Source organism: Pomacea canaliculata, linkage group LG5 (genome assembly GCF_003073045.1).
Source record: "Pomacea canaliculata isolate SZHN2017 linkage group LG5, ASM307304v1, whole genome shotgun sequence".
NCBI lineage: Eukaryota > Metazoa > Mollusca > Gastropoda > Architaenioglossa > Ampullariidae > Pomacea > Pomacea canaliculata.
Window position 1 is genome coordinate 22,822,679 of NC_037594.1, and position 13,377 is coordinate 22,836,055.

Below are 13,377 nucleotides of genomic sequence, written 5' to 3' on the forward strand. Positions count from 1 at the left end.
AAAAAAAAAACCAACAGGAAAACTGTTTCTTTCAATCCGACAGAATCCATCTCAGAATTTAAGTTTGAACACGTTCAGTTAAACTAGAACGGAAAGAAATATAACACTACAGCAGAAATGCATTGCTCAGTTCACGCAGAAATTTAAATAATCACTACATGATGTTAAAAGTTTTCATTACACAGGAAAGTAAAATAACGCCTTGCAGATTCACCATTACCAAAAATGAAACGCCGGACCGCTCAGGTTGACCATGGACGTGTATTTTCGTTCTAGCAAAAATCGTCTGCCAGCTGTCTAGGGGATACAAGTTCGTGGGTTGGCTAACCACTGCGCTGATAATGATGACAACCCTCTCCCTTAAAACCACAAGCCGACACAAAATAACATTTTAAGATCTGCCGCTATACTGAATATCACAATGAAGTCGTTGAACGAGATTGCAGACGAAGAATGCGGTGAACGTTTTGTGCGCAGACGACACTAGAAGGGAGGCAACTCCCAAGTGCCGTGTCAAGGTCGCTCTGCAGGGAAAACGCTGTTCGCGCGGCCAGCATTCAGTTCGTGGACAAAGTTTGTGATTCACACCAAGAACACTCGCGTTTCTCATTCAGAGGAAGACGGTTACAAGCAGAAGGAAGACGTAGGCAAGTGCAGAGTTGAAATTTTTGTGTGTGTGCACAATAACGCTGAAAGTTTCAGCTTGTAATTTGGGGGTTGGACAGAAGAATGTTTTATTCACCGATTTTTTTGTTCAGTTTTGATGATGAAACTCTTGGCAAGCGGCTACTCGAGGTGGTTCTTGTGATTGTCAACTTTATTTTGTTAGCGCAAGCTTGTTTTGCGGAGTGCAGTGCAGTTACAGTAGCCAAATAATTTATTGTGAGTATGTGTTATAGGTTTATGCTGCTATATATTGGCTCATGTGCGTTTTTGCTACGGGATCAACATAGCATATGATTATGAACGTTACAGCTGCAGGGAGAACAATAAAGAATGGCATTTGCAGAAAAAGCGCGGCAGTTATGAAAGAAATGTCGTATGGTATTATCAGAAGCCTGGGATAACAGCAGTACAGCTGAGTTAAATATGTACCACTGAAATCTGATTAAATGGTGAACAAACATGTTAAGATAATTTTTTTAAAGTGCGCAGTGTTAAAGTTTTGACAGCACTTCGCTGCTCTATCTGTAGTACGTGTTCACGGTACTGTGTACATGGGAATGCTAAACACACTGTTTACAAGAACTTGACGATGTTCGTTAAAGTAACATATTTCTCAAATGTTATTTTGATACAAAAAAGTTCATTGTGAAAAATCTTTTCAATCGCTGTTGCATGTAATGTCGGTTTCGTGGCACTTGTAAAAGGGTCAAGGTCGACTACTTGTTAAAAACACGAGGTTCTGCAAAAAGTGCTCAGCATCTGTTGGTTTCTGGCAGTCTTACACCCTCCATGCTCAGGCTAATGTAAATAAAGTCCTGTATGGTCGGGATTTTTTTTTAACTCGTATCTGCCCAAGATCATCAGAAATCTGCGCAGTCCAGGCTAGACTACTGCAAGTCTTATCTTTAAGACAAGTTTCAAGTGACTCAAACAATGCCGTTCACATGGTTCTCCATAGGCAAAGAAAGTCGACTATATTATAACCTTACTCCTGAGCTGCACTGGCTGTCGTTTCAAGCGCAAATTGTTAGACCACCACACTACTACTGATGTCTTCACAGCCTTCCCTTTGTCACCCATAGCAGGCTCTATGACCTGCTAGCTCTGTATCCAAATTTGACTAGGAAAATTTGGCTGATACTCCAACATTTGAAATTCGCTGCTACTTTCTTTTTGAACTTTGTTTGAAACTTTCAAGTATGGCCTCACAAAAATCCCATAGAACTAGCTAACTCAGCTGAATTTCCAATCTTTGTGTTCTGTCAAGCTCACCACAGTGTAACCTATATGTTTCATTGTGAGCTTCATTGTAGTAATAATAATTATTGAATTTTTATGTGCATTTCCTTGTGAGCTCTGGCTGTACACAAAACAGTATAAATGAACCGACAGTCAACCATACAAGAAACAAATGTCAGCAAATGTTGTGTTTGTAGTCCTGTGAGCTCCGCATATTGAGCTTGCCGCCACTCTTGGGAAATGAGCTCTTTATTGTTATTACTACATTTATTACTATTTTAATGTACTAAACATATGTTGAAATATTCTTGAATTTTTTTTTTTTTATTGTCCGTATGCTGGTGGTAGAAGAAAACCCTTACATTACCAGAATATTTTTTTTCTTCTAATGAAATATCTTCATTTTCAGATAAGTTGTTAGGGGCTGGGTTTTATAAATGTCCATATTTCTGTCTTTAGAGCTTTAACATGAGACAAAATATTCTGACCAAACCTTACGTTCTCCCTTTAAAAAGTTGTTCTTTTAACTGTTAAAGAAAACAACTAACTCTAAGCTGTGTTATCATGTATAAACTTGTGATTAATGTGATGCAGCATTGTATATTGTAAGTCAGTAATGAAGAAATCTAGACCATGATACAGTGCCAGTAAGATGCTGCGTTTGTAAAGCATGGTACACAAGTTCACACAAAGAGGTGTGATGTGGCAGTTTATGCTCATTTAGTTGGCTGAAGCAATTAGATATAATGATGAGATGCAACAGTGGCAGCCATGCCAGAAGAAAAAGATTCAGTGGTAGCATAGGTACCAGGCTGTATATGTGGACTAGGTGGCAGAGACACAGGTGAAAAGTTAGTCTCATGGGTAAGGCCTAGCTAGGAACATTCTTTTTTCTTTTTTAAAAAAGTCACTAGTCATCGTTTAATTCTCTTTCATCTTAACATGCTTCATTTATGATTTCTATTGATGTTACAGTTCTCTAGCATATCCACTCAGAATATCCACCATGCTGAGTCGCCTGCAACCAGTTACTATTGCTGCCAAACGAATGGTGAGTACTTCTGTCACCAAGTCTACACTTGCAGCACCAGCTGTGGGACCAACCAAGTTGGGAACTAGATCTCAGGCAGTATTTGATCGAGAGGATAGATATGGAGCTCACAACTATCACCCACTCCCCGTGGCCTTGAACAAAGGACAAGGTTAGTAGTAAGCCTGCATAATACTCTTTGTAAATGTGTATACATGTATTTCACAGCGAGACTTGTTTTTATGCCAACAAAATGTGTGAAAACAGAAGACAGATAATGATACTCTGTCTTTTAATGATCTTTTGCATACCAGAGTTTGATTAGCCTAGCAAATTTTTTTTTAAGCAGTAATGGACAGCATTTTGTTTACTACTAAATATCAACATGGTGCTCTTAACTCATTGAGTCCATGCCTAACATATTTGTCCAGCCCTTTCAACAACCATTATGTGTCAGCTGCCCATCCATGTCTATCATATTTAATAAATTTTACCGCAAAACTGTTTAATCAAAAGGGGACAAAATACAGTCATTTAGCTATGTGAATCACATTTGAAAAGAGTTACATTCCTTAGGTACAAGAAGATGGTAGTTTTAAGATTTCATTTTTTCTGCGTGTACCTTTCTTTTAAAAAGCAATGGCAGCATGAGTGCACACACGAAGATGTGTGGCAATTTGTTTTTAAACCCATTTCTGACACTAGAGTTAGTCTACAATGCAAATGTACAGTGATTTTTATATAGTAAAACTTACTTTTCAACTGTTACTTATATAATGAGTTTAGGTTATTAATTTTCCTTGCACAAAGTAATGAACATCTGGTTTTTATTTCTCTCACTTGATTTTCTGGGGTTTTTATTTTTCTTTCCTTTTGGCCAGGTGTATTTGTGTGGGATGTGGAAGGAAACCGATACTATGACTTCCTGAGTGCTTACAGTGCCTGTAATCAGGGTCATTGTCACCCCAAGATCATAGCAGCACTGAAGAAACAGTCCGAAATCCTTACACTCTCATCCCGAGCTTTCTACAACAATGTTCTTGGAGAGTATGAAGAGTACATAACAGAGCTCTTCAAGTACGATAAAGTGCTTCCGATGAACACAGGTCAGCAGTCTTCAGTGGACACTTAAGCTCCGTTCAAGATATCTCAGAAATGTATTCAGGCTATATGATTTATGATCACATGATGCAGTGTTCTGCTGTCAGGTCCTCTATTATACATGTCGCTCATTTCTACATCTGTTAATCTATGACTTAGTTGTATGGTCTGCTTGTGTTCATAACAAGTCTGTGATGTTGGTTACTTGTCTTAGTCGGCATGGTGTAAATGTTTTGTTTATAGTTTAGCTTTGCTATTTCTCTTCAGAGGTAATAGTGGCAAATTTGATGGATTTTAACATTACATGAAATTTATTTAATTTGTGGCTTTGTTGATATTGCAGTGTGTGATCATGGTAAAATGCACATTATTATTTTATTTTTTTACTTCCATTAGGTGTGGAAGGAGGAGAAACAGCCTGCAAACTGGCTCGCAAGTGGGCTTACAAAGTGAAGAAAATTCCAGAGAATCAAGCAAAGATCGTCTTTGTAGAGGGAAATTTCTGGGGGCGCACCCTAGCAGCTATTTCCAGTTCTACAGATCCCTCTAGCTATGGAGGGTATGGACCCTACATGCCAGGATTCGATATCATTCCTTACAATGATGTACCTGCTCTTGAGGTGAGTGTCATGATGCAGTTTGATTTTTTCTTATGCAGAGGTGTCGGATGCTTACAGTGATAGGGACCTGCACTTTTTACTTACATACCTTGCATATCCACTATAAAATAAAATACAAGAAGAAAATGAAATCTGTTTCTGTTGTAAATACTTGATGTAATATTTGGAAAGTATTTTTATCTTACCCTGACATACAATTCATCAGTATGTTCTTTTTTTTCTGTCAGAAAAAGCTGCAAGATCCTCATGTGTGTGCCTTCATGTTCGAACCCATTCAAGGAGAAGCTGGGGTGGTGGTTCCTGACAAAGGTTATCTGCAGAAGGTTCGGGAATTGTGTACCAAGAACAATGTCCTCATGATTGCAGATGAAGTTCAGACAGGCCTTTGCAGAACTGGCAGGTGAAGATGTCTTATCTCTGCCATTCTGGACTTAACAATAAGACATTTCTTACCATTGTTCATTGAGGATGCTGGTTCGGTGTGAGATGTGTGATCTCAAAGACAGTTCATTTGGTTATGTTTTTAGATCAAGAATTCTTTTTTAAGCAGACATGAGAAAGAACAAGAGCATTGAGAATTCAAATGTGTAAGTTTTCTGTAAGCTTAATGTTACCTTCCTTTTGTTCACAAAATTCCTTTCAGATTGCTGGCTTGTGACCATGAGAATGTGCGGCCAGACCTGGTCATCCTTGGCAAGGCTTTGTCAGGAGGAGTTATGCCAGTAAGTACTACACCCTTTCATTTTTACTTCTGGATTTAGCATCTAACTTCATGAAGAGATGTTTACAGCAAGTGATGAGAGCAGTGTGGCAGCAAAACCAGTTACATTCCTGACGGTAGTGTACATTGGATTGTATGAACAGTGTTTTATGGTTAGAAGTAAGGTTTGCTATATGTTATTCTGTGGCATTAGAGAACCAGTCATGTAGGCCGATCTGTGATTCTGGAGTGAGAGATGATTACTGCATTATCAAGGGTCAAATAACTTTTCTCAGCATGCAGCCAGTGTTTGTTTGTCACTTGTATAAGCATCATCACCGTCTTGTCTGCTGATTTCTTTATTCACATTTAAGTTTTTGAATTCTGATGGAAGCTGGCAAAAGGTGTTAAGCTTCTGCTTTGTTTCAAGATGACGTTTGTATGTTTCACTCTAATTTGCACTGTTGTAGGTGTCTGCTGTTCTGGCAGACGATGAGGTGATGCTGACCATCCTTCCAGGTGAACATGGTTCTACCTTTGGTGGCAACCCCCTGGCATGCAAAGTTGCCATAGCTGCCTTAGAGGTAAATATATAAACCAACCTTTTGAGCACAGTTTATCAGTTTAAAGGCCTGTTCTTGCACGTTCTTTAAGACGTTTTAAGAGTAGAGCTAAAATTTAACATGGAAAAATTAAAAACTTAGTTGAAATTAATGCTTAATAAACAAGTGTTTTAAGTCTTCATGTCATGGGAAACAAATTATTGTTAAAAAAGTGCTTGAAACTGACCTGTAGTCAAGTTGCTGCCTCTTGATTCTGTCAACAGGTGCTGATGGAAGAGAAACTAGCAGAGAATGCAGACCAAATGGGGCACATTCTTCGGCAGGAGTTGGAGAAACTACCAAAAGATGTGGTTAGCGTGGTCAGGGGCAAGGGCTTGCTCAATGAAATCATTGTTATCAATACAGGCCTATATAGATATATTTGTTATGAGAGTTACAATATTTCGTCGTCATTGTCTTTTTGGGGGGGGGGGGGGGGGATTTTTTTATGCACTTTAATGTCAATTGTCTTTGTATCTAAATATCAGCGCCCTCCAATGTTTTATCTATATATTTAAAACGTTTTTGCCATTTACTTGAGCACAAGATGGACATTCCAGGCAAACCAGAGTGTATAATTATTGTCAAACAACAGCACTAAAACCATTCAGAATATTAATTCTCAAAATTTATACAAAGCTAGAAATAAAAAGAACTTTGCTCCATCAGGAGAGTAATTTAGGAAGTATGTTGATATTTTTACATGTGAAAAATTATCTAAACATTGACTGGTCATGGAAGAATGAGTTGATCATTTTGTTTGCAGAATATGATGCTTGGGATGTTTGTCTGAAGTTGCGAGACAATGGACTTCTTGCCAAACCCACTCATGGAGACATTATCCGCTTTGCCCCACCTCTTGTCATCTCCAAAACCCAAATGGAGGAGTGCATTGATATCATCTCTGGTACTGTACTAGGTCTGAAGAACTTGAAATAATTATTTTTAAAAAAGAAAACGAGGACTATTTCATGTTGAGTAAAATTTAAACTTTTTGGGAACAATATTGATGAAGGCAGTCTGTGCTTTTCTCAATTCTTCCTATATATTTTTTATAAGATTTCATATTTTACCTTAATGCATTCGAGTTCAGTATGTTTCTAACCTGGAATTTTGGAGAATACAGGTTGTAGAAAGAAAAAACTTTTTCATTTGATCATAAACAGTAATGGGCTATGGATATATCATTTTTGGTGTTTAGTCAAACTATTTCCATACAGTAGATTTAAACTAAGACATGTAAAACGAAAAATGGAATACACAGTTTGCTTTTAGAAGTACATTTGTTACTTCATACATTTGACAATGTTTGGTTACAGATAATTGATAGCATATTGTGTTCATACATTTTGCAAATTCTTTGTTGATATATTTATATGTTTCACTTTTGACCAGATGTCATTAAAGTTGACATTACCAGCAAAGAGGATATAAACTGATAATGATCTTTGTATTTTTTGTATTTGGGGTTTTCGTATTTACAGACTTGAAAGTTGGTCAGTAATGGAAATGCTGCTATTTACTGGATAAGTAGTGGCTCTTTTATATATATATTTCCCATGACCCAAGCCTGCCTTTTTTTTTTTTTTTTTTCAGTCACAAGGTTTTTTGGGGGTTGTGCTATAATTTGCAACCTTTGATCTGCAATGACTTTGTTTTAAGATTTTAGGTGATATATTTTTGCATGCTTGCAAATATCTTTATATCTGTTGTATGTTGCAATTTCTTTTGAGTTCAACTTGTTATATAAGCACAATGAGAGCAGATCTGACTTTTGTATCAGTTGGGGAAAGAGGTAAATTTGAAATGAATGTTTGAAGTGATTTTTTTTTTCTTGTTTGGGTTGGCTTCAGTAGTGGCAGTACCCATTTCATTTTTTTTTTCAGAAGGGGAGCCTTTTTTGTATCTATTCTTAAACTTTGAAGATGACATGAAAGACAAAAAAAGGTGCATCTTTCTGGCAACATATAACAAAAGAATATTGTGTAAAAGGAAAATACTTGAATTTATCCCTTATAGTGTTTACCTTTTCATTGATTTTTGAGATAATGTTTGAGTTCCCAGATCCACTAGGTTTTGAATCTCAGTGTTTTCACTGTCACAATTCCATTGCTATTATTGGAAGGCAGTCTGAAACGGGTATTGGAATTTTGCCCTAGGCTGTCAGAGTTGAACTGAAATGTCAGCAGATTTTATTAATGGAAGAATGCAGTCTTTCTGTGTTCCAAACTGTACAAGTTACTGTTTAAAATGCAATTATTTGTAAACCATATAAGGTTATAAACAAATCTGCCTTTGAAAACTATGATATTTGTGTTTTGAAGCTCGCTGTTTTCCATGGGACTACATTTTATAGGCTTTTATCATTTAAAAATTGTATCCCATTGGACAGCAAAAGTATAAGAATTTATGAACTTACAAAAATGTTTTTTTAGTTTCTCATCACATTATCTTCATTAGTGCTATCAGTATTAGTATTATAATACTGATCAGTATTATTATATATATATTGTAATATACTGATCAGTATTATATTTGTTCGTCTATTAACTTTGTCATAATTATTGTAGTAGATGCCTGCACTGTTTGTTATTGCTAGTCTATTTAATGCATTTTCATATAAATTCTACGGATAGCTGTCAGTGATTGAAAGTACACTTATTGCTGTTTTGGTAGTTTTATTCTCAAACAGTGTTTGTAAGTGTACCATTTTCTGATCGTATGCACTTTTTCTGCAAATTACCAGCAACACTTCCATTCCAGAAAAAAATGTGTTATTAAACTGCACATGTGAGAAAGTATGAAAAGAGGCTGCTTGATCATTGATTATATCTGACCTGCAGTCTATCACTGAGAAAGGTTACTTTATTCCTCAATTGCACAGACCAATTATCTCTTAATTTTGTTTCTTTAGAAACGTTTGGTGCCCTAAATCTGTTAGATTTTTTAAAACCCATTTTTCCACTTGAGGGACTTGTCTTCATTTGACATGTGATGTCTGGTTTGACAAAAATGTTTTGTGGTAAGATTCATGATCTCACATGGCCTGCTTCATACTCATCAGCTACCTACCTCCCATTTTTCCGATAGTCCAAGGTTTTTGTGCTTTGGTAGGGTGAATGGAGGTGGGTTACTCTGCACAAACCATAGTAAGGGATCTAGGTACCACCTAAGGCACCAAGTATCTAATCCGAAAAATTGTATTGTTTTAATTTTTGCTAGATTCTGCATCTTGTCTTTTGCGTTTTGTAGCCTGCTTTCTTTAATATTTCATGTTCTCTTAAATATCCAATGAAACCTTTTCAGAGATTAAATAAATGAATTTGATATTGTGTGCACATGCTTTGATTGTAGAATGCAGAGGAAACAAATATAAATTCAAAAAAATACACAGAAATGAAGAGCACGTCACCAACATTCAGCTAATTTTCAGAATTGTTTTAAAAGAATGGATGTTTTGGTGGTTGGAATTCTCAAAAATGCACTACTCTGTACCTCTGTAAGTTTTGACAGAGGCAGGGTGCTTTGGTCCTAATAAAGAGGGCTTCGCTCATTGCCAGTTTCCACAAAGTTTGCAATCTTGCAAGAAACTTCCAGCCTGTAAGCTTACTGTGGAATATGGTACTACTTGACTACCAAAAGATGTAGGGTTAGATAGAAGAGATAAAATAAAATTTGTTGAAAACCTAGCTATAAGAGCAGAAGAAGCCGCAGGAAGACAGGACATGAACTTGGTTTTCAAGATCACAAAAAGGCTAACAGGAAGTAGAAGCGGCAGTCAAGACTTACCATCCCAGGATTAGAACATCATCACTAAAGAAAGGGGATGAAAGGGGCACCGAGCAGCTGCTCCACCGACCAAGCTGCCAGCCAGTATCTCAGAAAGTGAAGAAGACCTGGATATAAAGCCTCATCACCATGACCTAAAGGAAGTCATCCAACAGCGAAAATATTGACAGCATACATCGTGAGCCATTATGGAAAATCATGTATCACTAATGGAATACCACAGAAAATAGTAAATGTAATAAAAGCTCTGTATACCAGTTACCAGGTGGTTTGTAGCGGTAACGGACAATTTCAACATTACCACTGGTGTCAAATGGTTGCATTCTGTCACCATTTTATGGACACAAACAACAAAAGAAGATAAGAGGAATCCGTTGGACACTTACATCTTTACTGGAAGACAGTTTATGCTGATGACATTGTTACCTTATTCGGCCAACGCAAAGATGCGCAGGAACAGATCAACAATTTAACCCTAAGAGAAAAATTCCTCAAAAATAGGACTTGGAGTAAACAGGCTAAACAGAAGAAATGAGAGAATGCCAACTGAACCTATCACAATTGATAACAAAGAAGTAGAGAAAGTCAATGAATTTACATACCTTCGCAATCTAGTAACAACAAATGGAGATTCAGAAAAGGATGTGAAGAACAGACTCATCAAAGCAAATAAAGCCATTGCCATGCTAAAAGAAATTTGGAAGTCCAAAGCTCTCAGGAGGAATACAACATCAAGAATCTTCAGAAGCAATGTCCTTCCGGTCTTACTCTTTGGAAGTGAGTGCTGGAAGACATCAGCTAAAATCAGGCAGAAATTAGAGACCTTTCAAACCAAATGTCTGAGGACAATTTTCAAGATATTCTTGCCGAGCACAATTACTAACGAAGAAATCCTTACAAGAACCATCTGCACAAATATAACAACCTTAATAATAAATAAATAAATAAATTTAAAAATATGGAAATGGCTAGGGCATGTGTGCAGAATGAAACCAGAGGCACCACCCAAACTATCCCTTCATTGGACAGCTGATGATTTGAGGATAGCACGATACACGGATAGCCAAAGGCATTGTGGATAGTGAAATAGCAAAAGAAGACGCGAATGAAGACAACGGAAATTTTTCTAGGGATGAGGGTCCGTTCACATTCAGATGTCGACGGAGGCGAAGGAAAAAAGTGCTTCAGTTCGATAGCATACTTGATGCTAAGGAATGCGTTGAGCTCTGCTCACACAAGAACTATTTATGATAGAACAGTCTCATCTACAGATGCTCGAGTACCTTGTGGACTTCTTTTCATCCCGCGGTCCGCTACACATGCGATAGTGGGGTCAACAGATAACTGGAGGTGCGCGTGCGTGTTTGTGCGTGTGTGTGTGAGAGAGAGAGAGAACACGGTTGAAGCAACTTAAACAATTATTCTTATATTTTACTTTTTATCTGCTTTTTATAATCTTCACTCTCCTATTGACACATTGTAGAATTTATAAGTCACAAAAATCATCTCTCTCTCTTACACACACCGCCACCTTTATAATTCATTATCAAAAATAATCTTTATAATCCTCCATCGTTAAGTTCCACCTCCGATGAATTCTAAACCCAATCGGTTTACTCCTGTAAAAACTGAACAGAAGCACCATATCATGAACTTTCCAAGTCATTACATCAGAGAGAGATAGAAGGGGAAAAAATAAATAGCGAGAGGGAAGCTGGGTTCTTGACTGTGATCACTTCTTTCGTTCGACAAGGCATGAAGTGCCCGCAGTGGGCTTCTCTAGTGGTGCCACCAGCTCGTCTCTCCCACAGAGATGCCACTAATGATGACGACTCCGCCCCGCCCCTCGATTGGTTGCCAGCGTAACGGCGGCGGGTCGGCGCGTGGACGAGGGGTGTGGCGCTCGCGGGCACGACTGGCTGCTGAGGGCAGGGCACTGATGAAGGGGGCGGCGCCAAAACTGCAGGCGATGTTGCGGGTGTTCAAGGGCACAGACGGAGAGGAGGGTAGGTGTTGTGGGGGAGCAGGAGGAGGGGGAGAGAAAATGTAATTGATGGGGGAGGGGGGAATGGTGCTGTGTTTTGTTTTTATGTCCGTGATTAACTTGCAAGGTGAGGTTAACGCCCCTAGTTTTCCCAGTGGCTTGGCGGTGACCGGTATGAAAACGTCGAGAGAAAGATAATACCGTCCTTTAATAAAATTAATGTCTTTTTTTTCTGAGAGAGAAAGTATCAGTTAGTGTTAGCGTAAATAAAGAATATAGACACGGTATCTATAAGCAAACAAACAAATGAACAAACAGGCGAGAATTTTAGCAGAAGTGCAAGATTGAGCTGAAATTACCGTTGGATTAAAACTAACCTGGCTCCAGTCTCGGGTTTTATTCTATTGTTGTTGTTTTGCTGCTGCTGCTGTTGTTGTATCTGGTGGTGGTGGTTCCCCCCCTCCACACGAAACATTCATGAATATTCTGAGGGAAACAGGTGGTTGACATAGATGTTATTAGTTTGCGCGCATTTCCTCCATGATGTGTGAATGGAGGAAATGATGGTCGGTCCTTACTATGAGAACCAGACAGAAGAAATCGGAGAATAAATTAATATTGAGAAACTGTCCTCACTCACATGAAGTTTTAAACATAAAAAGAACATTTTCAACACACAGCGGTTTGTTCAAAACTCAATCGGCTTCTCTCTCTCACCCAGGGGCGGTCAGGTGGTGCCACGGTCAGCGCCTGTCACCAATAGAGTGAAGGTTGGCTGTCATGGGTTCAGCTCTCTTCTCGGGCACCATTTTTTTTTCTCTCTGCGCGTGGCATCTGTTTACACGGCTGATTGCCTTGCCTTGTTTATATATAGCCTTGGTTGTGTACAACACCAATGAGGGTATTTCGTCAATTATTCAGCGCATGCGCAGTTCGTGCTGGTCGGTGGTTAAAGCGGAAGTTGGGGTAAGCCATTCAGCTACTTTTACCGAGACATATGAGCGTAGACATGGTGGAAAAATTCACTGCTGCGTTATGTTACCTGGAAAAAAAAGATAATAAGTTCTGCTTTCCAGATAGTAAATGTCTACAAACTCGAGAGACCAAAATCGTGGTTATGTTGTATGTGATGCGAAGAGAAAACTTCGTGCTGACAGCAAACTCAACAGTATGCAGCCGATATGAACTTGTATCACTGGACTGCTGGCAGACGATTTTTTTTCTCCAGTAAACTACTAAAACGAGGCAGTTGTGTACAAAGCTTCCGGGACATAAAATATCACGTTTAAAAACTATTTATAACTATACAGAAGAACGTTTTGCGAGTTCTGTAAATAAAGAACAGTACATCCAGCCCCGAATAGAACCTCACGCAGCTCTGTCCAGAGACGAGCATCAGTCAGATGATGCATGTAGAGAGGGCCGCTCACCTTCGTCTCGTCGTTGTCCTCTTAGAACACATTTCATCACCTATCTGTCATCGCCCATACGATGGCTAAAGAACGCCATCTCGCTCCAATGACAAGCATGGCCCAGCATCCCTGTCCTGCTGTCCGCCTCTAATGGTCGCTCCAACTGGTCCCGCAGCGGTCCTGGCAGCCTGTCCTTCCTCGCGGCTGGAGGTTTGCTTAATAATCAGCTTCGCG

At 38.7% G+C, this 13,377-nt stretch overlaps 1 protein-coding gene across 1 annotated transcript; it reads left to right on the top strand.

Annotated features, from left to right (window-relative positions):
• Positions 1 to 495: 495 nt before the first annotated feature.
• On the top strand, positions 496 to 9,373 carry LOC112563895 (ornithine aminotransferase, mitochondrial-like). Its single transcript, XM_025238352.1, has 9 exons — positions 496 to 647; positions 2,881 to 3,107; positions 3,817 to 4,041; positions 4,433 to 4,656; positions 4,884 to 5,056; positions 5,300 to 5,378; positions 5,827 to 5,940; positions 6,183 to 6,324; positions 6,725 to 9,373. Exons 2-9 carry the CDS (start codon positions 2,912 to 2,914, stop codon positions 6,895 to 6,897), a joined length of 1,326 nt encoding a protein of 441 aa, XP_025094137.1. The 5' UTR covers positions 496 to 647; positions 2,881 to 2,911; the 3' UTR covers positions 6,898 to 9,373.
• The last annotated feature ends 4,004 nt before the right edge of the window (positions 9,374 to 13,377 follow it).